Source organism: Protopterus annectens, chromosome 14.part0 (assembly GCF_019279795.1).
Source record: "Protopterus annectens isolate FY-2018-M chromosome 14.part0, PAN1.0, whole genome shotgun sequence".
Classification (NCBI taxonomy): Eukaryota; Metazoa; Chordata; order Ceratodontiformes; family Protopteridae; genus Protopterus; species Protopterus annectens.
Genome location: NC_056748.1, coordinates 731,765,043 through 731,789,015, shown reverse-complemented (window position 1 = coordinate 731,789,015; position 23,973 = coordinate 731,765,043). Strand labels below are relative to the sequence as shown.

The 23,973-nt window shown below is 42.5% G+C and overlaps 1 protein-coding gene across 1 annotated transcript in view; it reads left to right on the top strand.

The window, feature by feature from the left end:
- The window catches only part of IPMK (inositol polyphosphate multikinase), a 718,573-nt gene extending 697,700 nt beyond the window's left edge, over positions 1-20,873 (top strand). Inside the window, exon 6 of the mRNA XM_044056471.1 lies at positions 17,738-20,873. Within this exon, the coding sequence (XP_043912406.1) occupies positions 17,738-18,381 (644 nt within the window). The 3' untranslated portion in view covers positions 18,382-20,873. The remainder of the gene's footprint in view (positions 1-17,737) is intronic.
- The last annotated feature ends 3,100 nt before the right edge of the window (positions 20,874-23,973 follow it).

The window sequence follows — 23,973 nt, the reverse complement described above, 5'->3', positions numbered from 1 at the left end:
CAAAGTAACCTGCTGCTCCTTAAATGAATACTCCACCCTAGAACTAAAAAAACTGTTTTATTTTCACTCTGCCTTTGTTTCCTGACCTATTTTAATACCTCAAAATCACTTAGTGCTTTATTTATAATGTTAGCTTGTTTTCCACAACATGGCTACCAGCAGGGCTTGATGTATCAACATGATCTTGTACTCCCTCAAGCCTTTCTCTTTCCCATAATATTTTGTATGACTCATGCCAGACATAAGGAAGTAACTTTGAATTCCCATGCCATTGATATATAATGGGATTTGGGAGGGTCACTGTTATTTTCTTTACCTTCTGTAAAAGAACTGCTACTTTTTTCTCTCTAATCACCCTCATTTATGTTTGGCTCAGACCTTAATTTACACTATACTTAGAAGTTATCCAGCTACAGCCAGAAAAGTAACTAAATTGTTCTGTGTTTTCTTTTGTAGTTCAAGAGAAATTGAAAGTCCCCTCCCCCTACACAGTTGTTAAAACTTTTACTGCACTGAGAGACCCTTGCAGAATCAATTCCTCAGACTACAAAAGAAAACTCTTTAACCTCAAATTGTGTTTGGAATATTATATTTTCCCTTTATATTGTGTCTGGTTTTATGGTCAACTATAATGCTTATTAGCATTGAGCAGTGAACAAGAACACGCACCTGCTTAACTGAATAAATTACTGGAAACTTTAAAAAGGTGCTTTTATTCCTCCTCCCACAGGGAGGGTATCGGAGAGAGAGAGTCTCCTAGATCTGCTAGCTAAAGTGATTTTATCCTGACTAATCCTTTATGCTCTGTTTCTGTTACAAGATGTGGATAATTAAAGATGCATTTGTGGACCTGTTAAGTTCCCTATTCTCTTTATTATTAATCCAAAGAGACATAATTACTAATATACCTCAGAGGTCTTTCTGTAGTTTAAACAACTCCATTGATTTGAAAGTAGCATGTAATTGTAAAAGAAATCGTAGTTTAGTTCTCCTAACAAATATTGTAGTACGTAGAGCACTGTGATTACACTCCGACATTCAGAAAAAGACAAATCAGTTCACCTCTGCTGTAGCACAAGGCCTGATCTTAACATATGTTCAGCACCTCCTGATTTAACTAGTTGTGCATTGACCAGATAAAGTTCCATGCACTACAAAGAAAATTATGTTTGAGTCTCTGATCATAACCTTTAATTATGTGTTCTCAATCTGGATGCCAAGATTCACCTCTTGAGCTTTGCTCTTGAGGCCAATTTCTTGGCATCCATGTCTCAAGCACACAATAAAAGAATCTGATTATGCTTGGCAACCCGATCATAATCCTCTATATTTCCGAAAAAAAAAAAATTTTTTAAATTCCTCATGGAATGGAAAAAAAAAACACAATTTATTGTTTCTCTTCCCTGTAGAAATTTGAACACCTTTGTTCTTTCCCTGGTTTTTAGAGTTTATAATGCTCTATATTACACATCAGTGGATTTCATACAACAAATTAATGTAGAAATAGTGGACTGCTACAGTGCTTAAGTTCAAGAAAACACTGAATGTTACCCATACATTTAACAAGTTATCTTAAATAATGAGACTGTTTGGAATCATCATAGAATATTATCTACCTGTTCTCGTTTGCAATCATCTGTAGACCAGCTGCTGAACACAAAGTAATAGTGTTTATTTTTTTTGTTTAAAGACTTGAATTTTTGATATTATTATTATGACATTCTATTACTATGGTTCATAGGTTCATACTAGGCTATCTGCCCTAGGGTATTTATAAGCCTAGCCAGAGTTTTGTGGCTTTCACCACCCCTTAGGTTGAAGAATACTATACCCATTAGTTTGCCGTGCCTCTGTCCAGCAGTGATACAGAGATGATCCCCGGGTAAACCTACGATCTCCCATCCACTGGTCAAGATTCCTCTTGAACAGAGCCAGCGAGGTGCTCTGTCTCACATGGACCGGGATTCTGTTCCACAGCATAGGGAGTCTCTGGGTGATGAATCTGTCCCTCCAGCACGTCCTATTTATATCTGTGTTGAGGTTTAAGTCTCTTGCTCTTGTGGCTCTGGTGGATTTGGATTTTTTGAGGTGGAGCATGTCCATTTATTCCGGGTTGGACATGGCCTTGTTTGTCAGACACAGGTCACCTCTGAGCAGACGGTATGCGACTGAATAGAGCTGGAGTTTCTTCAGTCGGGCAGCATATGGCATATTTTTGAGCCCCTTTATCCTTTTGGTGAGGAACTTTTGGGGTCTTTCCAATTGCTGCAGGCGTCGGGTAAGATACATTCCGAATGGGGCATTGTACTCAATCATTTGGTCTGATAAGTGAAGAGTACAGGGGAACAATGACCTCCCTTGATCTGGATGTGAATCCCTTCATAATCAGGTGGGCAATGTAGAAGGTCTTCCTAACCACTTTGGCAATGTGAATGTCAAAAGAAAGGTTACTGTCAACTTGGGTCCCCAGGTCCCTGTTAACCTCTTCTGTGCTTAATGGATTGCCACCTATGTGGTAACTTGGGGTTACCTTGTTTTTACCAAAGGGTATGACTATACATTTTTTGGCGTTTAGCTTAAGACCATGGCTCTGGCACCAGTTATCCGTTTCTATGAGACCTCTCTGAAGGATATCTGTGTCTGATGGATTTTCAACTATGGCGCCCAGTTTGCAGTCATCTGCAAACTTTGTCAGCCACACTCCTCCTATGTTTGCCTGCACTTCTGAAAAGTAGATGCCAAACAAGAGAGGGCCCAGGACTGAGCCCTGTGGGACACCGCTTGTGACTGGCTTGGAGTCTGACATGGCACCAGCAACTCTAACCCTGTGGGTTCTGTCCTTGAGCCAGTTTGCAACCCATCTTGTGACATATGGGTTTACATCTAAGCTGGTGAGCTTTTCTATGATGCCCGAGTGGGGTATTGTGTCGAAAGCTTTTGCAAGGTCAAGGTAGGCTGTGTGAACTGCCTTACCCTCATCAATGACATGGGTTTGAGTTTTTAAGTGCACTGTCTTTTTGTCTTTCATATATTTTATCTTGTTTTAAGCAGAGTCTAATGAAAATGCAATAAAATTTTATGTTCTAAAAGGTTTTTAATATCAAAAAGAAGGCAAACTACCATGGAATGCCGTTATGTTAAGTGTGGTGGAATTCTTATTACCACTATGGAAACGTAGAAATAAATAAATAAAGAATTGGAAAAAGCTTCAATGAAGTATGGCAAAGGCATTTTAAAGTTTTAATAATAACTTTGTTGTATTCATACAGATTAACAAAAATACACAGTGTGGTCTTGCACCAAAAATGAGAATATAGATCTGTTAGAGATTCACTGAGCCAGACTGAGCTAAGAGGCAGCAGGCAAAAAGGTACAAAGTGGTGGTATGCAACGTATGTTACAATGAAATACAAATAAAGCAGTGCATTCTGATGAGTTCAGATAAAGGTAGAGGAAACAGAGTTGACATTCATAGTCAGCTGTAAAACGGCAGCTGTGCTTGCATCAAAGTATGAAAGCAAAGAACACACCAGATTTTGCAACAGCAGCTTCAGTGGTGACACAGAGTATGCATATATTAAGTGCTGGTCCCTTTGGTACATGATGTGCCTACATGCCCAGCATGAAAAAGATACAGGTGGATGATTATCCCATTCCCCCTAACAGAGGTCTAGGAATTATCTCTATGTAGATGAAGGCATCATACGGCTAATGGGGAGACATGTATGTCCAACAGACTGGAAATGGAGGAATAGTGGACTTCCTATACCTGGGTAGCAATTACATTAATGGCCAGTTGTTTCAGAGACAACTGTGGGCAACTTGAGCATTTTGCAAATGTAAGAATATGGACTACTCAAGACATTTACACTGAATACACAGGCCACCATAGGCAAAGTCAAGGGTCATTAGGAGGTAAGCTAACTGCATCATATATGATCTTCTATTTTGTGTAGAGGTGCCTCTAAGGGACTATACATTATTACAACTTAAGCAGTGAGTTGTGAGTTGTGAGAAAGCACTGTGGGAACCTGCAACACAGGCTTATCTCTGCAGAGACCCATATGCTGTGCATGACACAGATGTGACAGAACTAGATGAACAGGACCTGTGTAGTGCATGCACATGAAAGAAACCTCCCCCAAATGGGATTGAGTCATGGCTAACTCTGTCATTGTCTGGGGATGGGGGTACCTCAGCCATGACCATTGCAAACTGTGTATCTTTCGATGATCACACTTTGTCCACCATTGGTTTGCACATTCTTGCGGAAACTGGCCAAACGGGTGCAAGTCACTGGTGGCAGCACTGGCTAACATATTGAGGCAATTGGCCTTTGTAACATATGACTCACCACCAAGCACAAAACAGTCTCATGCCCAGATTTCACTTTCAACTTTAGGCCAAATAGAACACCAGCCATCTCCATTTCTCCATCTGTAAAATCAGATTTTCTTGGATTACAGCTCTACACGTCTCTTAAATGGTAGATGTTTGGCATGCAACTCAAGAAATGTAAATTTGAGAATTATGTATGGCAAATTGAATTCTGTAGACAGCTCGTCACAGTATTAAATCTGGCTGTGCAGGTAGTTGAGAGCATGTGCAACAAAGAAATCAGGCAGTTGCTCAGTAAGAAATTGAATTGTGATTTTTATAATTGATCACATTAGAAAAGAATGGCGTTTAATGATTTACATTATGTTAAATCTGTTTGGATTATGAAAGCTGTTAAATGGGGGTTGTGTGATGGTGTTGATGTATCATGATGATTATTAACAAATGTTATCTTTGTTAACTTAACAGCACTTTTATAAGCAAGTACAAATGAAAGACATTAAGATAGCTTACAGTAATATTAATGTTTGGTTATTTGACCAGTGTTTAACGTACAATTTCTAATCGTAAGAATACATTTTTCAAGTGTAGACTCCCAGACTATGGGTTATGTTTGATATTTCATTAATGCATAAAGGTAGTGGTGACTCTCTACTTAGACCTGTTGTTTCAGTTCAGGGTTTTAAACTTGAGCTGGTGTCTACATTTGTTGGCAGGCCATTAAAAGATGTAGTTCAGAAAATTATGATATATATATATATATATATATATATATATATATATATATCTAGATGCTTTGCTGAAAAGTTAAAATCAACGTGAATGAAAAAATATTGCATGGTGACTATGGATGCAAAGACTTTTTATTCCACATAAAACAGGGAAGAAATGGGCAGTTTGCATGCTGACAGACTATAAAAAATGCATAGTGCATGACAGTAGGATTTTAAGTGAATGTAGATAGCATTATCGCATCACAGTAAGATGTTCTGTGGTTTTATTCTCAGCTGGAGTTCTTTTTGTGTGGAGTCTGCAGGGCAGTCTCTGTGTTTGTGGGTACTCCAGTTTCCTCCCACCTCCATAGGCATGCAGAGGGTTGAATGGTGACTAAATTCTCCCGGAGTGCAAGTGTGGTGTTTATGTGCTAAAGAAAACAGGCTTGATGATCTGCTTCCGTTCTGCCCTTGCCTAGTAAACTCTGTGGATGGCAAAGGCTGTTCTTGGAGTCTTTCTAGTAGCCACGCAAGACTTCTGATCCCAGATGGATTGAACAAGTACCTTCAGATAGTTTATTATGTTTGATAAAAATCTGATTATCAAATGAAGGTGATAACAGTGGGAGCTGCTTTGGATCAGGCTTTGCCAATGTATTAATTGCCAGCTGTAAAGAAAAGGTATTGTATACATAGTCTATGTTTAATAAGGAGAAGTTGTACAGTAGGTTTATTGATATTTTTTTTCATCTGGTCTAATGGAATGGAAACATTGAATGATTTTATCATTTGTATGAAAGGAAGCACTTCCCTTTTACTGTTTCCTACTGTAGTGACATTTATAGTATTTATTTTGTATGTTACCACTTAGAATCAAAACAAAACTTTTGAATTAGGTTCTACAATTAATTATAAAAATACAGATGGTAATTCTTGCTTCATTTTACAAGTTTGCAACCTAGTTATTAAAATTCATTGTGTGTGGCTGATGCATCTAGTTTCAGATGAAGGGGAGCTTGGTAAAATTTTATCTGATTTACTTAAGAGATTTTTAACAAAGGGTCTCCTGAGGCAGTGTTTAAGGAACCATGAAGTCAAAAAGTAGAAAATTTTGAATACAATAAAAATAAACAGTAGAATATTAAGCTGCTGTTAACATGTTCAGTGGATAGCTGTGCTATTTTAAGTATCAGATACAACTGCTGTATTTTAACAGCCAGAGAAAAAGTGATCAAAATACCATATGAAGAGCCAGTTTTTATAACTATGAAATAAATGATATAAAACAATTTTTGAACAAAAATACAAAATAACTAAGATGAAGGCAAGTGCAATGGTGTTTGAGTGTTTTGTCTGTAATTTGTATAGATGTGTGAGATATATAGGTTCATAGGTGATTACTAGGCTAATGACCACAAAGGCCTTTTTAAGCCTTGTCATGCATCTGAAATCTCTGACAAGTTCTCGTACCCTTGTTAAATGTAAGCAGGGTATTGGCTGATGAAACATTTTCAAGCAGGGGCCTGGGCGATTTACAGGTTGCCTTTGTCCATTTAGAGGCATAGGTGCCAAACCAGGGATGAACTTACTGTTCCCCATCCAGTTGTACAAGTTACACTTGAATTGGGTTTGGGAGGAACTCTGTTTCACAGGGATGGAGAGCCTGTTCCAGAGAAGAGGTAGTCTCTGAGATACATACCTGTCTCTCCAGCATGTCCTAATTATATCACAGGCAATGTTTAGGTCTTTAGAACAGGTAATTCTGACGCTGTTTGTTTTACAGATATGCAGGAGGTCCATCAGGGTGGGGTATGACAATGCCAGGTATAGATCACCTCTCAACAGCCTGTAGGAGACAGAATACAGGGATAGGGCCTTGAGGTGGTGGTCTGCATAGGACATGTTACTTCTGGGTGGGGGAAGTACACCATGCATCACCACAGAGGCCACTGCACCTTACCCATGTTAGGGCATGTTGTGGTGCACCCACAGCTGAAAGGTTACTTCATTCATGGCTTGGTGCAGCTTGTGTACACTCTAATACTGCCCGTTTGCTACACTACCCTTCCTCCAAGGTATTGTAGTATTGCTAATGTTTTACTTTGGAATGGATTAAATAAACACGGTCCCATTATCAGCCAAAAGTGAATGCAGCAATCTGTTGCAAGCACTTGTCATAAATGCAGACTACTATAATCCATTTTAAAGCATTTTGTGGCACAAGTACTTATGGTGGTTAACATGTGTAAATACAATCTGAAGTAGGTTACTTCATTTGGTCTTCAACCTGTGGGTTACGGATCAGACTCGGATCCGAGCCGGCAAATTCACGAGCATCTGCTCTGAGCTCCAAGCTCCTCCCCCTACCTATAATACACTACCACCACCTTCCTTCCCTCAGATCTTGTTTGCCCTGTTTGTGATTGCATCGTGATCTCTGAGCTCCGGGTATCGTGAGTACTTTGAGTTTTGTTTCATTGCTTTTTTGCAGTTAAAGTGTTAGGTGAGTTGGTGTAGTTTTCCTCCACCCCACTCGCTGGTGCATCGTGCTTTTATAGTTTAAAAAGTTTTACAAAAAAAAGTGATTCCTCCCTCTCCCTCTGTTTGTGTGTGTGTGTGTGTGTGTGTGTGTGTGTGTGTGTGTGTGTGTGTGTGTGTGTGTGGTCTAGTAGGTGGTCTTAGGCTATTGTTGTTTTATAATGGCTGAACAGCCTAATGCACAGGGTGTGGCCACAAGTTGTCGCCTGCCGACAGGCACACTCTGTGCGTTGTCTGCTTGGGTGTGTCTCGCCTATCTTCTGAATGTGGTATTTGCACGGACTTTAACCCACAAGCCTTGAGGGGCTGCAGGGCAAAGCTTATTATAAAAGGCCTTCTTCCCGCTTCTGAGGCGGCCACCTCTTCTACTTCGTCAGTCATGGCTGTGACCACTCATTTGGTCTCTGTCACTCCTTCTCTCTCTCTCTCTCCCTCCAAGGCCAGGACTCATCCTTCCTCTTCTAGGCCTGGGGAAGGGGATTATGTTCACCAGAAGAAACCCGAGAGAGAACACAAAGCTGAAAGACACAGGAAGAGGTCCATGGATCATTCCAACCCAGCGGGGCCTCCTCCGAAGGTTCATGTGGTTGCTAAACTTATCTCCCCTCTGCTCCAATCACCACATTTTTCTCTGGATCCAGAGGAGCCTAGGTTTTCCTCCAGGGTGTCGGTACACTGGCCAGCTAGATTAGAGTCCGTTGCCTCATTACAAGCCATGCGTAGCCTCTTGGAATCAGACATGGATAAAATTATGAAGTTTATTTGGACACAAATCCAGATGGGAGTCCTGCCATCTCCCTCTCCCTCCGGAGGGGGTAGCTCACTTCCCTTCTTTTCACCAATTTCTCCTCCTCCGATCCTTCCCTCCGCTTCGGAGTATCTGGATCCAAGGATGTTCAGAGTCAGAGTGTTGGTGCCGATGGTACTTTCTTCTTCGATGTGGGTGGTTGCCTTGAGCATGTCAGATCGACTAGTTCGGATCCAAGCACCTCTCAGAGCTGTAGCCTGGGTGTCGGATCCAAGGGGTGGAGGTTTTTCCATCAGCTCTGACTTTGTCGGCTCCGATCTGTTTGTCGGACCCGGGGAGAGCAGCTGCCGTGCTGGAGTCCCAGGTGGCTCGCTTTCCTTCGGCATTCAATGTAGTGGAAAGGGTCCTGTCCGTTGGATCCAGCCCCCTGACCATTTCTTCGGATTCTGCCCAGACTCCACCTGGATCTGGTATGACTCCAATAATTTTACCACAGGGACAGCCCGTGCCCGAAGTGCCTCAGATGGTTTCCCTTGAGGAACATCAGGTGGTTTGCGAGCCCTCTCGGGAGAGCCCCACCGGAGAGGTTCCTGGCAAGCATAGGTGCAAAAGGAGGCACTTGGACTCCTCCCTGGAGTCCCTCACTGAGGACACTGACTTGGAGGAAGGGGAAGGTTCCCTCAGATCACCTACTGAGGATGTCTCCTTTGTTCATAGATGTTTTTTGTTCATAGGTTAGTACTAAGCTAAGTGCCCTTGTGAGCCATTTTAAGCCTGGCCAATTATCCCTTGTGAGACTAAAACCCTGCACCTTGTGTTTGTAAGGCAAACACTTTAACCATTAGGCCACCCTCCCAACAAACAGGTTCACATGCAAATACTAGGCTATCAAGCTGCAGATTATTACAAGCCTAGCCAGTAACCAGACATCAGAATCAAACACTGTACCTTGTATCTGTGAGGTAAATACCTTGACCATTATGCCAATCCCTTTGGAGACATCATGGAACTTTTACGCAAGTGGGGAGGCTGATCCACCACAAAATCTTCCTCAGATGAGTCTGTGTTCCTGGAGGCCTTCGGCGTGGGCCCGTCTACTTCCTGGGTGTCCCCCCACCCCATGGACCCTCTGGTGGATTTAATCACTTCGCTGGCTTGGAAGGAATCAGACAACGTGGAGCCTATTCTGAAGCACCCTGACAAAATTCTAAGCACCCCCTTCTGACAGATCGGCATGGAACAAAGGGTCTTCTGTAGACACTATGGTGGTAGCAGCGGCCACCAAGAAGGAACTGGCTCAAAAAAGTTCCTCGGTCCATCCCCCCTGACCAAGAGTCCAGGTTGATGGATCACCTAGGGAAGTGTACGTATGCGTCAGAAGCTTTTTCTATAAGGGCGCTGAACTACTTGGCCCACATTATTTGATTGCAGCATGACCTTGTTAAGGAACTCGCTGAGTCGCCCCCTGGGTCTAGATCGCAGGAGGATAAAAACACATGTTCCGCGAGGATGGCCACCCTCAAAGCAGTATCAAATACGTCCATGCGCCTTCTCTCACATGCCACCAAGGGAGCTGCTGGGGCAGCTGGCTCCGGTGTTGCCATGAGGCGTCACACCTGGCTTAGATTGTGTCAGTTCTCGGAGCCCTTAAAGGCGTCATTTGCGAGTGCCCCTTACGACGCCTCTTCACTTTTTGGTAAGACTGTCTGTGGCACTTTGGTCCAGAGCGAGAAAGATGGGAAGACACTGTCTGCCATCGGGATCCACTTCTCGAACCCTCAAGGATCCTTTTCTCAGAATCAGTGAGGGCAAAAGAAGATGTGGGTCTGGAAGTCTCAGTATTCCCAGGACGCTCAGGACTAGTCTTCCCCTAGAGGCAGAGGGGGTCAGGACAAACACCACCCCAGGGGCAGAGGGAGTTCGAGGAATTTTAGGTCTCAAGAACCTTTTTTGGACAGGCCCGCACAGCAACCCTGAGGGGTTGCCAACTGCTCTGCCCTGTAGGCAGTCGGGGGTCGCCTGTTGTTGCATCTGATGGCATGGGAGTCCGTGTCATCAGACCATTGGGTGCTAAGAATCATATCCAGAAGTTATACAATTCCCTTTGTGGCTCCCTCTGTACCACCTAAATGCCTCCTGAACATACCACCCTCGCAAAGGGAGGCGGCAGCACTAGAGGTAATAGAGTGGCAAAAGAAACAAGCCATCAAACCAGTCCCCCAAGATCAGTCTGGATCGGGCATCTATTCCAGGTTCTTTTTGGTGCCAAAAAAGACGGAGGACCTCAGGCCCATTCCGGACCTGTCAACCCTGAACCTGTCCGTTGCCAAAGAAACGTTCCAGTGGTCACGTTACATTCCATCCTGCCTTATTTGCAAACGATGGACTGGATGTGCTCGTTAGACCTCCAGGATGTTTACTACCACATAAAGATACATAGAAGCTCCAGGAGGTTCCTTGACTTCCAGCTAGGGGCCAATCATTATCAGTTTCAAGCTCTACCCTTTGGTCCCACCACAGCCCCCAGAGTGTTCACCAAGGTTATGGCAGTAGTAGTGTCTCACCTGAGGCTCCAGGGGATTCAGGTTGTCCCATACCTGGATGATTGGCTCCTTGCTGTGTCCACCGAGTGTCTACTTTGTCAGTCCAGGGACTTTTTCCTACACCTAGCAAATCATCTAGGTATTACAGTGAACATTGCCAAATCTTGTCTAGACCCTGTCCAGGACATAGAGTTCATCGGAGTATGGGATAGACACCTTGCAGACAAAAGTCTTCCTAACCCCAGAGAGAATTTGAAATTTGCGCCAACATGTCACTGCTATTGCTCACTTATATGGCTGCCAGTGGAGGCAGTGTTCCGTGACCTCGGCTCTATAGCAACCACGATTACACTTCTTGTTTGTGTTCATTTGTATATGCGAGTTCTACAGTGGACTCTTGCTGTAGAATGATCATTGCTGGAACTTCCACTGAGTCATCCGATTCATGTAAGCAAAGCCTGCAGGGAATCCCTTCTGTGGTGGACGCAGTCTGTGGACATTCTCGAATGACGCTCATTTGTCACAGCCCCTGTCCAAGCCATAGTGACCACGGACACCTCCCGGCTAGGGTGGAGAGGGCGTTGCTCGGGAAGGACAGTTTAAGGCATGTGGTCCCCGACTGAGTCCAGCTTGCATATCAGTGTTCTAGAGATGAGAGCGGTCCTTTTAGCATTGCAGGCCCTTCATGCCTTTCTTCCTCCTGGAACAATTGCAATTCAGTCAGACAACATGTCGGTGGTATGGTCCATCAACAAACGGGGAGGGACCAGATCCTACCCCCTTTGTCGCAAAGCCATGTGAGATTGGGAATGGGCGATCTCCACCACTCGCTTTCTGGTAGCAATGCATATTCTGGGATGGACCATCATTCTGGCAGACAAGCTCAGCTGTTCTGTCCTGATGCTTTACGAATGGTTTTTGAATCCTTCACTAGCGGAGCAGATCTTTCTAAAGTGAGATCAGCCTTGCTGCGATCTCTTCACATCTCTTTCCAACAGGAAGTGCAGCGAGTTCTTCGCTCTGAACCCCCTGCCAGGGGAATCCCCACAGACCCTCTAGTCCATGCTTGGCCTCCCGGTCTTCTGTATGCTTATCCTCCATTACCTCTTGTTCCAAAGTTTTTAAAGAAAGCTCGTTGACTGGGGAGCAAAGTTATCCTCATTGCCCCTTTTTGGCCTCGCCAGGTTTGGTTCCCCTTCCTCTGGTCTCATTTTCTAGTTCCTACTTAGATCTTGGATCTCCACTCGGATCTCATAACTTACCCGTCAGGGGACCCTCATCCAAATCTGGACAGTCTGAAACTTACATCTTTGCTGCTCCAGTTCCTTACAATTGCCAGGACTCCTGGTTTGTTTTCTTCTGTTAAGTCTATCCTGGTGGCAGCTCTTAAACCCTCCACCAGAAAAATCTACCATAGCAAATGGAAACGCTTTTACATCTGGGCTTCTTAGAGAAATTTGGATCCCTTCTCTGCTCCAATTCTGGCCATTCTTGAATTTTTGGCAAACGTTTTTCAACAGGGGGCTAGCTCATCTACAGTAAAGATACAACTTGTGGCCATTTCCAATTTTCATGTTGGTGAAAATATGACTTCTTTGGCCTCTTACAGATTGTGCAAAGCCTTTATTAAAGGCACTTTTCTCTTGCGACCTCCAGTCAAGGATCCCACTCCTCCGTGGGACCTTAACTTGATGTTACAAGCTTTAGTTGCTCCCTCCTTTGAACTGGCTGCAACAGTAGACTTCAAATTCCTATTCTGGAAGACAACCTTCTTAGTGGCTATCACCTCAGCTAGGAGGGTCTCAGAACTCCAGGCATTGTCTATCAAGGTTCCGTACATGTTTTTTCACAAGGACAGGGTCTCTCTTCATACCAACCCCTCTTTTCTTCCCAAAGTGAACTCTGAGGCAAACATAAATCAGATTATCAATTTACCTGTTTTCTTCCCAAATTTCAAAGATAAAGGTGAAATCAAGTTGCATTTGTTAGATGTTCATAGACAGTTGTGTTTTTACTTACACAGAACCAAGTCTTTCCGAAAGTCTGATCAGTTGTTTGTGTCTTTCTCCAAACCGTTTTTGGGTAAACCCATTTCTAAGGTGACCATTGGTAAATTAATTTCTCTCTGTATTTCACAAGTGTACAAGGACAAGGGCTTATCTCTCCCGGGTCAAGTTAGAGCGCATTCCACCAGGTCCATGGCTACTTCAGCGGCCTTCTGGTCCAGAGTATCCTTGGACGATGTCTGTTCTGTGGCTACTTGGTCCTCATCTCATACTTTTATTTCCCACTATAAGTTGGATTTGGTATCTCGAGGCCAGACATCCTTTGGCTCCACGGTGCTTTGGAATATCCTTCCATGAGGGCCACTCTAGGGGTATAGGTAGCTGGGGACTCTGTCCCACAGGTTGAAGACCAAATGAAGTAAGCTACTTTAGATAAAGAAATTATGTACTCACCATAACGTTCCATCTGAGTAGTTGTACTTCATTTGTCTTCAACCATCCCCCCTCCTTCCCCTGAACCTGCAGGCTTAGTATGTAGCAGAGTACGCCTTTGTGGCTTAGTTGGGAAGTTGATGTGATGAGCTTTTGTTGGATTGGGTTCTAGGTTATTATGGGCAGCAAACTCTATCTGAGGGAAGGAAGGTGGTGGTAGTGTATTATGGGTAGTGGAGGAGCTTGGAGCTCAGAGCAGATGCTCGTGAATTTTACCGACTCAGATCTGTAACCGACAGGTTGAAGACAAATGAAGTACAACTACTCAGATGGAACGTTATGGTGAGTACATAACTTCTTTTTTTGTAGCAGTCATCAGAAGTGACTTTTTTGTCCTGGTTAATACCATACATTAAATGGTCAGGTTGTCATTTATTGCTTAAGTAGTGCACATGGTAGCACAAACTAGTGTTGGTTAACTTTGCCTTGTTTATATGACAGTTGATGTATAAAGGTGAAGTCTATTGTGAGTTATGGAGCTGATTAGCAGATTTGTGCACAGGAGATATAGCAGATAATTAAACATGATAAGGAAAGAAAAGAACCATTTTTTAAAATGTTGCTATGCTTTATGGTTGCCACCGAGCCCATTTCAGTTTATTTACAGAATGTATTGTCTAAGCAACTTTAATATGTAAAAAGCTTTGTACAGGATATTGCTGATTTTTTGAGAAGTTTTTCTGGTTGGTTTAACACACACATACATCTTTTGGTACTACAAATACGTTTCTAATGGTGACCCCTGACATTCAATCACTTTTTTACTGCTATACCCAATAGTTATGGCATTGATGCCATAAGGGAACTGCTGGTCAAAATGGGCAATACTCTGGTAGATTCAGTGAAACTATATGTGAACTGCTCCAGTTAGTTTGTTTGTTTGTTTCTTTCTTTCGGCTTTTCCCGGTTAGGGGTCGCCATAGCGGAACTCCGGTCCGCTAATGATTGGCAGTAGATTTTGACGTGTTGGCTTGCCGGGCCTAACGCACAACCTTCAACGAAGGAACGCCCATTCACGCATGTCGCCACACAGAAGACGCTCTAACTGAGAATCGAATGGGCAACGTCTAACTGTGAGGCGACAACGCTACCGCAGCACCACCACCGCAGTGAACTACTCCAGTTAGTACTAGATAATAATTATTTTGTTTTCAGTGAAAGAATTTACCATCCAATAACTGACATAGCAATGGGTACTCCCATTGCTAATACATATGCCAACCTAGTGCTGGATAAATGGGAGACTGAATTTATATATCATGGCCCACAGCAATATTCTCAGAATATTAGTTGCTTTAAAAGATATTTGGATGATTTGTTTTTTGTTTGGCATGGTAGTAAGGATGAACTAGATGTGTTTTTAAACTAAACAGCACTGAATTTTTACATTTTTCTATGACATGTTCAGATGTTAGCATTAACTTTTTGGATGTGAGAATTTTGTTTGATGGTACTGAAATTCAAACTACTGTTTATAAAAAACCTACACATAGGAATACATTTCTCCATCGAAACAGTATGCATGCACCATGTGTTTAAAAGTGTCACAAAAGCTCAGTTTGTTAGAATTAGTAGACTTAATACTTCTGTAGAAGAATGTAAGAAACAAATGCAGGAACTGAAAGATGAATTTATGGAGAGGGGCTATAATAAGGAGTCCCTAGATATGGAAATTGAATATCTCTTGAGCTGTAGAGATGATCGTACTAAACCTTATTTTTCTATGAACACAGTGGAAGTACCCTTTATAACTAAGGAGACCAACTTAGATGTAAGTAAGCTACGTTTTGTTACAGCTTTCAACAGAGCTACTTCTGAGGTAAGAAGAATTATTAATAATAACTGGTGTATATTAACATCTCTACCTGAATTCTGTCCCATAGTTGGCATTAAACCCATACAGAAACTGTCAGAGTTTAAAATAGACGTTTTGTTATAAAGAGCAACTAAATCAGGTACCTTTCCTTGCTACAATTGTAGCTGTTGTGAAGTCATTAACAGAAACAATAATTTTCAACACCCTATAACTAGGAAGAATTATTTATTTTCTGGTTTAGCAACATGTGTTACAATGAATGTAATATACCTGGCTACCTGCAATAATTGTCAGGCATTTTATGTTGGGAAATCTACCAGAAAACTGAAGGAAAGAATAAGTGAGCACCATTCAGAAATAAGAATAAATATTGACACTAATTCCTTGGCTAAGCATGTCAGTACATATGGAAATCCACATAAATTCTCTTTTAGGGAGATAGAGTATGTAAGGATATATGAGGGGGAGATCTTAACAGGAAACTTGAGATGAAGGAATATCAGTGGATAATACGCCTTTGTGCTGATGTATTACCAGGTTTAAACCAGACTGTTTCTTTAAAACATGTACTAAGGTATAAACATATGTGTTTGAAATAGAGTTCTGTGCTTCTGCAACTGTTTTTAACTAGGATTGATTGTTTAATTGAATAATTAATGGCGGAGTGATTTTTGATAGTATATAAAAAAATGGTTAGTATGTGTTAGTATTTTATACACTGATGAAGGGTTTGTTTGACCTGAAAGCTTTATTTTATTAAACACTTGTTCAGTATCTCCAAGTTGCTTGGTTTGTTTCATACTGCATCCAGTCTTGGTTTTATGAACTAAGCTCTGTTCTGCAACTGTTTGGCTTTTTGGCAGTTATGCCACTGTAGTCACATGCAGTATATAGCCTGCACCTATGGAATACGGGGACAAAACCTTGCCTACAGCTTAGATGATTCAAATTCTGTGTGTGTGTGTGTGTGTGTGTGTGTGTGTGTGTGTGTGTGTGTGTGTGTGTGTGTGTGTGTGTGTAGGGGGGGGTTCATAGGTAGGTACTAGGCTATTGGCCCTAGGGCCTATATAAGTCTAGTCAAAAAGGTACCCTGGCTTTCGCCACCCAAGAAAATTATTTTCCTGTGCCCCTGTCGAGTAGAGCCACAGAAGTGATCCCCAGGATGAATTTCCTATCTCCCATCCAATCATCAAGATTTTTCTTGAAGAGTGCTAATGAGGAGCTTGGTTTGATATAGATAGGTAGTTTGTTGGGACACACTTTTGAATGTGCCATCACAGATCCTGGATGAAAGCTGGGGATGCCCATTGGGGTGTTGTACTATAGGGGAGCAGGGCTTATGACTGAGTTGTGTATGGAGGTGTGGGCAGTATGCATGTCTTTGCCTGGGGATGGGACAAAATTATCAAAGAAGTGGCGGGGTGGGGTGAGTACATAGAAAAACACTTGTCAGGGAGCAATGTGACGCTGTTCCCAAGTTTCTTGACCTCCTCACTGGCGGGAATATGGGAAGAGCATACGAGAGTATCTGTTCGTCAGCTTCGGGAAGCCAAAAAAAAAAAAAAAAAAAAAAAGATGAACAGCATGTACATCAGTTGAACATGTTGGATGTCTTTTTCTAGAACTGCAGTGTGATTAATCATGTATCATTTTGTCAACACTGTATCCTTTGCAAGTCTCAGTTTCAAAACAGAAACACTCCTAAATACACAAAACAAATCCTTTTCTTGCAGGGAGGCAAGTCTCCTTTCCCCCCAAACATGGGGTCAAGCCCCTATACCATACCTGTCAACTGTAGAGATTTTTGCAGAATGTCCAGATTTTTGCCTCACATTTTTCATAAAATTGTGGTTTTCTGTCAAATTATTTGTGACTAAAGACTGAAGGCAGAAAATAATGACAGACATTTGAAGTTTCAGACTTCATACCCTTCAGAAAATTCAAGCTAATGCAAAACCTGTTATTCTATCAACTTTCTAAGTTTGTAAGAGCAATATTTAAAAAAAAGTCTCTATTTTTGGGCCTTTGTACTCCCATTATTTATGGCTCTGTCCACATTTTTTGCTCTAAGAGGTTGAGAGGTATGCCCTGTACCATTGCTCTCTAAATTTGCTTATGCACAAAACTGGAGAAAAAAGGAGAATATGGAAAAATAAGTTTAAACTTGCCATCTCCCTCTTGTGTGACACAGTAGTGCAGGTAATGTGACTTAGACGGCCCTGATATAGGGAAATGTTGACTTCAAACTTGTGACCTTCCTGATTTGACATTCATTCATGACAAACATTATGTTTGAGACAGCAGTCAAGTAGTAGGTTTCTTCTTTTGTTAATATTCTAAGTTTAAATTACTTAAAACCCAACGTTTTGATTCCTCTTTTAAGACGGACGTCTAGTACAAGACAATGATTAGGAGAAGTTGAGTGTTTCATGGTACAAACTTGAGAATGTTATATTAAGTGAGATATTTTGATTTAGAACACAGCCATTGTTGTATGGACAGTAATTCATGCATCAAAACTATCTCTTTCTGCTTCTCTGTAGGTTTATCCAGATTTTTTCACACTGGATGTTGCTTGAGAAAAGATGTCATTGCTGCTTGCATTCAGAAGAGTAAGAACATCCTGCAGTGGTTTGAAAGTCAGACTGAATTCAGTTTCTATGCAAGTTCATTGTTATTTGTCTATGAGGGCTTGCCCCAACCAGTGGTTTTAAAGATGAAAGACGACCAGGTAGCAACCTGGAAAGGTCCACTTAAAAGGCATCTTCCGGAAGAAGAAGATGAAGATACAGTAGAGTGTAACAACAATATTTGTGCAGTACTGTCTGCAGAAAATGGAAGAAGGGTGGCAGTTTCCGAGTCTCAGAACTTGTCACAAAAGTATGCTGTTCATAAGAAGCCACACCTAACTAAACACCATCAGGAGGCTCATTTGGAAACTAAAAGTATGGAGCCAGAAAACAGAGAAGTGACAAGTAACAAATTTATACTAGAGCAGTTGCATGACAGTGAAACGACACAATCAGACAAAGAGTTGTGTAATAAATGTTTAGTACAGCAAAATGTTGAAGTGGAAGTAAAAATGATTGATTTTGCTCATGTTTTTCCTGTTAATGTAAAAGATGAGGGTTATATTTATGGGATCAAGCATTTAATTGAAGTACTACAAAATATTTTAGATGATTAGTTCCTTTTTTCCATATTCTCATTTTAATAGGGGCAATATTGATCAATAGTATAGCTCAAAGAAGAAATCTGCACTAATGTAATGCTTATCTGGGTTTATAGTGCACTTGTGTTTTGTAAAGTTCGGTAAAGTGGTAATTTTATAATCGTACTCAGGAAAGCTGATATATGTTTGCAGCTATTGTGTCCAGTAAAGTAGGCAGAAAGGACTACTGAATGATCCATATGGACACAAATTTTTTTAAATGACTACATAAAATTGTTGTAAAAACCTTAAAATGTATATTAGGTATATTAATTATAAACAGAAGGTATGACTTAACTTTTGTATGATTGCTTTGGCATACTGGAAGTCTGGTGTTTCAGCCACAACTTTGAGCCATATTGAAAAAAATATTTTTACAACAGTTGCTTATAGTATATTGACATAAAGTACTGCCATCCATCTTTAGATCAGCAAATCTTTTAGGAATATTCAGGAATGTAATTATCAAATGGTACTCAAATTGGTACTTGATAGAATGCTTGACCAAAAATACTTGATCCTCACTGGAAGCCGTAGCTTCATCAGTTTTGATTTTATTACAGTCTTTCCTTAACTAGTTCCCAGGTGAACACCAATGATGATGTTTTATGTTATTTCATATGATTTCTGTCAAACCGATTGGTTTGAGGTAAGAACTTGAAACTTTAATTTTGATTTTAAAGTTAGTTTAAACTACAACCAATTTGCATTGATTATGCACATGTATTTTTTTAATTTGTTTCTTAACAGTATTGTGAAAACTGGAAATCTTAGCTGCTGAATCACTTGATTTCACATGAAGATGCTGCTACAACAGTTTGTACATTATGGACTCGCACTTAATCTGACTTTATGGCCAACTTGGCAATCTTTTCCAGCAGTCATTTAGCTTGGATTGCTCATGCATATTAGTCATTTCTGTGTTTGCCTTCCTATTTGTGCCCTTAGAATTTAGCTTGACTGATGATAGTTAAACTTTTTCTTAACCACCTCTTGTGTATTCTATTATTTATGCTTCCTTTATTTTTTATTGAAGTAATGTACCTCTGTCTTTCCGCTCAGTGTGTTGTATTGAAGCATAATTGCTGTTATGATAAGCAGATTCTGACCTCCTTTAGTCTTTCTGATTTCTTGTTTTCGTAGCATTGCCTGCCCTACCAGGTTGCTTTTTAGTAGTCAGATTAGATGAAAATGGAAAGATGTTAGCTTCTTACTTGCCAGAAAGTTTACAAAAATGGAAATATTTTCTTCTTAGGAAGCAGAACAGTAAGAGAGACTTGCTTCATGTTCCAGTTCTTGATATAGAAAAGAATATAATTTACTACATGCTGGTACTGAAAAGATAGAAATAAGAATGGGGGAAAAGATGATGACAAAGAGGAGGAGGAGAGGTAAGAGTCTTAAAAAAGAGAGAGACAAATAAAGCTGGGAGAGAAGAGCCCGATTCCATTTCCTTACTGTTCAGTCTTAGACTACCTGGCTTTTGCCACTGAAATACTACTAGGGACCTGAGTATTAGTACCGCCTAGTGATATATTTCGAGTCCTTTCATTAGCACTTACTCCTTTATGTGCTGTTGGCTAGGCAGTTCCAGCTATACACAGAGCCATAACTAGGACGAGGTGAATGGCGAGGCTCACCTGTATGCAAGATGTTAAGGGGTGTGATTGCAAGTGCCAGTTGGTGCACTGATTTCTAAAGCCACAAGGATATCACAGCTTTGTAACTGAATGCCAGTACTTTGTGGTCATGGCTGAAGTGCTGAAAGCTGTTACTATGTGTGGTGAGGGTGTAGTAAATGTAGCAAGCTGCTTTTACTAGCAGATTGCCATAGACACCGGAGCAGAGAATAGCTTTGTTCTTTTTTCTCCTTAACTTCTATTTTAGAAGGTCCTAGTTTGGGGTTCAGCTCAGGCTGACAAATGAGCTAGCTGTGATTTTGACTACACACATAATCCCTGTCTTCCCGCTAGTAGTTCCTCTCTGCCTTCTACATTTTTCTTTGAGCTGCTGCTGAGTAACACTGCCATGGAAATTATATGTGGTCTTCTAGTGACATTGGGGAGAAATATGACTCAAATGTCAGTCTATCTGCAACCAAAAGTCATAATCTTTAATTTACCATCCCATATGTTGCAAAGGAAAAGACTGAATGGTTTAGAGGCAAATATTCTGTCAAAGGCCAGTTATATATCTTCTTGTGTTTGTCTGTAACCTGCAGTAGCCCTGATAAGATTGAGTAAGATAACCTAATAAAATTATCCATCACCTAAAACAAATTTTATGGCTCCCGACTTCTCTCCAGATAGCCTTAAAGCTGCTCCAGTCATCACAATTCAAAGGGTGCTGAAACATGGTTCCTTCCAGTGGTGGAGCTGCTAGGACTGGTGTTTGCCAAGTAGGAAACACTAGATGTTATGTAGTCCAATCTCGCCTGCATTCTTACCCGTGGGTTCGGAGCCGAACTTCGGCTCCAACTCGGCCATATTCTAGCTCGAAGTCTTTCAATTGGCTGGGCTAAGAGGTATTTCATGCTGCACTGCTCCCTTTCCCCAGATCTCGTTTGCCGCTCGTAAAGCTCAGACGTGGTATCGCTCTTGGCTGTGGCCAAGTATAACTTTTTGTTTTCTTTGACTAAAATTTGTTGCTCCAAAAGCTATTTTTATAGCTAGGTGTGTGTGTTGATTTGTGAAAGTTTTTTTGTGCGGTCTTTCGTGGCCTTTGTCTTGCTTTTTGTCTTGGTATCCTGTTAGCTATCTCCATGGGCTAGGCCCGCTTCAGTTAGAGGACCTAGTCATCCCTTGGTTATCTGTTTACCTTTCTATGTTTGTTTTAGTTTAGGTACCTATCCCTCCGGGCTGGGGCCATTTAAGTTAGATGACCTAGTCCTTCCCCTTGTTTCCTGTCAGGGCCATTTGAGTTAGAGGTCCTTGTATGGTGTCTGCAGTTTATTTTAGTCTAGTTCCCGCTCTTTGTTTCTGTTGTCTGTTTTGACTGTTGTGTTGTGTCTAGTGTCCTGCCGACATGTCCAAAGATACAAAAGAACATAAGCCTTCGGGCTTAAGAAATGTGCTAAGTGTGGTTATAAGATGTATATTACGAATGGGCACTCTGTGTATGTTTATTGTTTGGGGGCTATCCACATTCAGGAGTCTTGTGTGTTCTGTCATGCATTCAGCCCTCGTGTTCTTCAAGAAAGGAAGAGCAAACTACTTCTGACGGGACTACTGAAACCCTCCTTCGAGGAAGATTTGGAGAGGTCTTCTAGTACTAAGTCCTCTCCCTCTAAAAGAGACAAAGCATCCAAAGCAAAAAAACAATCTCCGGCTCAGTCAGTATTATCGGAGCCTCCAGAGAAAGTTAACTAAGTCTGTTGTGGCATCCTCGGCTCCACTGTCTTCGGTGCCAAAGGAAGTTTGTGAATCGACAGAACCTACATCAGCTCCCAGCCTCTCGGAGCCGGTGACTGAGATTCTAGCTTGGAGCCGGTCTCCAATTTTTAGGCCAGTTTCTCCTCCTCGCAGGTCTCCTTCAGAGAAGAGATCTAGATCTCCTACCTTGTCCTCTAGGTCCTCCAGGGCACTCTCTGATGTGGATGTGGATAGGGTGGTGTAGAGACTGCTCCATTCACCGGTGCTGGCTAAATTGCTTTTGGCTCCAGCCCAGTCTGCTCCAGAGCCCATCACCCATCCATCATCGATAGATCCTCCGAGCAAATCCCAGCCTTCGGAGCCAGAGTGGTCGCCACCGTTTGATGCTTCTAGGTCTGCTCCGATAGCCCATCCTGGCTTATTGGCTCCAATCTCAGCCCCGACCCCGTCGGCTCCATCCACGGGGTCCAGGACTCTTGGTTCCTCGGTCGGACCCAAGGGGAGGTCTTGGGATGCTCTTCAGCTCCTAGCCTCCCTCTTGGTGCTTCGGCTCGGGTGAGCCTGACCCTTGCTTTGGCTTCAGACCTTGTCCCTTCTGTTCCAAGGTATTCCACGGTTGGTCGATCTTCAGAGCCGGGGGGACCAGCTTTTGAGGTCATGCGGAGCGTGCTGGCCAGGTCCTCAGCTGCATCTTACAGCTCTGACACTCTTCCCCCTCCAGCTCCGGTATCAGTCTCTTATTGCCCTCTATCTTTGGATAGCGGAGACCCAAGGCCTCAGGATACTGCCATGAGTGGTCCCCTAATTTCTGAGGCCCCCCCCAGAGTTTTTTGCCTGAGAAGCCACCCAGAAAAAGAACGTGCAAGAGGAAGCACATCGACTCCCAGGAAGAGTCTCTCATGTCGGGCACCGACCACGAGGAATCAGACGGGTCCCCCAAGTCGTCCTCTGAGGATATTTCTTTCTCTGATATCCTAGAGATCTTGAAGCAGAGAGGCGATTGGCCCTCTAAACCCCCCTCTGAGTAGGAGTCTGTATTCCTGAAGGCCTTTGGGGTTCAGCCCTCTGCCTCCTGGGTCTCTCCACCCTTCGATGAACTCTTGGATTTGGTTTGTCGAAGGGTGTGGGAAACCCCCTGACACTGTGGAACCAGTCCCCAGGAGACCCAACAAATTTCTGTCCACCCCCGCTGATAAAGACTTTCTCATGAAGGGTGTTCCAGTAGATGCCATGGTGGTGGCAGCGGCCACCAAGAAGGGAACTGGCTGAGACTTCATCTACCGTCCATCCCCCTAACAAGGAGTCTAGGACCATGGATCAGTATGGGAAGCATATGTTTTCTTCAGCGGCCTTTACTCTGCGGTCGCTGAATTACTTATCACATTTTAAATGGCTCCAAAGAGATCTCCTGAAAGAGCTTGTAGATGCTCTGCAGGGTAACATTTCCAATGCATTGGCTCAGAAAGTCAATGCTCTGATGTCTACTCTAAATTCTATTGCTAACTCCTCCATGAGGCTGATCTCTTACACAGCCGAAGGAGCGAGTAGGGCAGCGATTTCCGGAGTTTCTCTCAGGAGACACTCGTGGATGTGCCTCTGTAATTTTGCAGAGGCCTTCAAGTTTACATTCACCAATGCCCCGTTTGATGGTTCCTCATTGTTCGGAACCAAGGTGAAAGACACTCTCACTAGGTGCAAGTAAGAGGGAAAAACTCTGTCTGCTGTGGGAGTCCATTTTTCCATGCCTTCTAGATCTTATCCCAAGGTCCAGAAGAGTGGGAAAATGTGGTTCAAGAAATCGCAGAGTTTTTTTCATGATGCACAAAGTGATTCCCCCTCCAGAGGCAGGGGAGAGGGTGGTAACTCAGGTAGACGCCGACCTACAGGCAGAGGAGGCCCGCGTAACCAGGAAGAGCGTGATTCCTTTCATGGTTCTCCCTACCAGCACTCCTGATGGGAGGCCCGACTGTGCGTTTCCGGAGCCAGTCGGGAGTCGCATTTCATTATACCCAGAAGCCTGGCAAGACATCACCCAGGACCAGTGGGTATTAGAAATAGTTTCCGGAGAATATCACATTCCCTTCTCTCCCCACTGATCAAAAGAATCCCAGATGTTCCACCCAATCTAAGGGATTCTGCAGCTTCCAAGGTTATGAAGCTGCTAGAAAAAGGAGCCATCCAGCATGTCCCCTCAGAC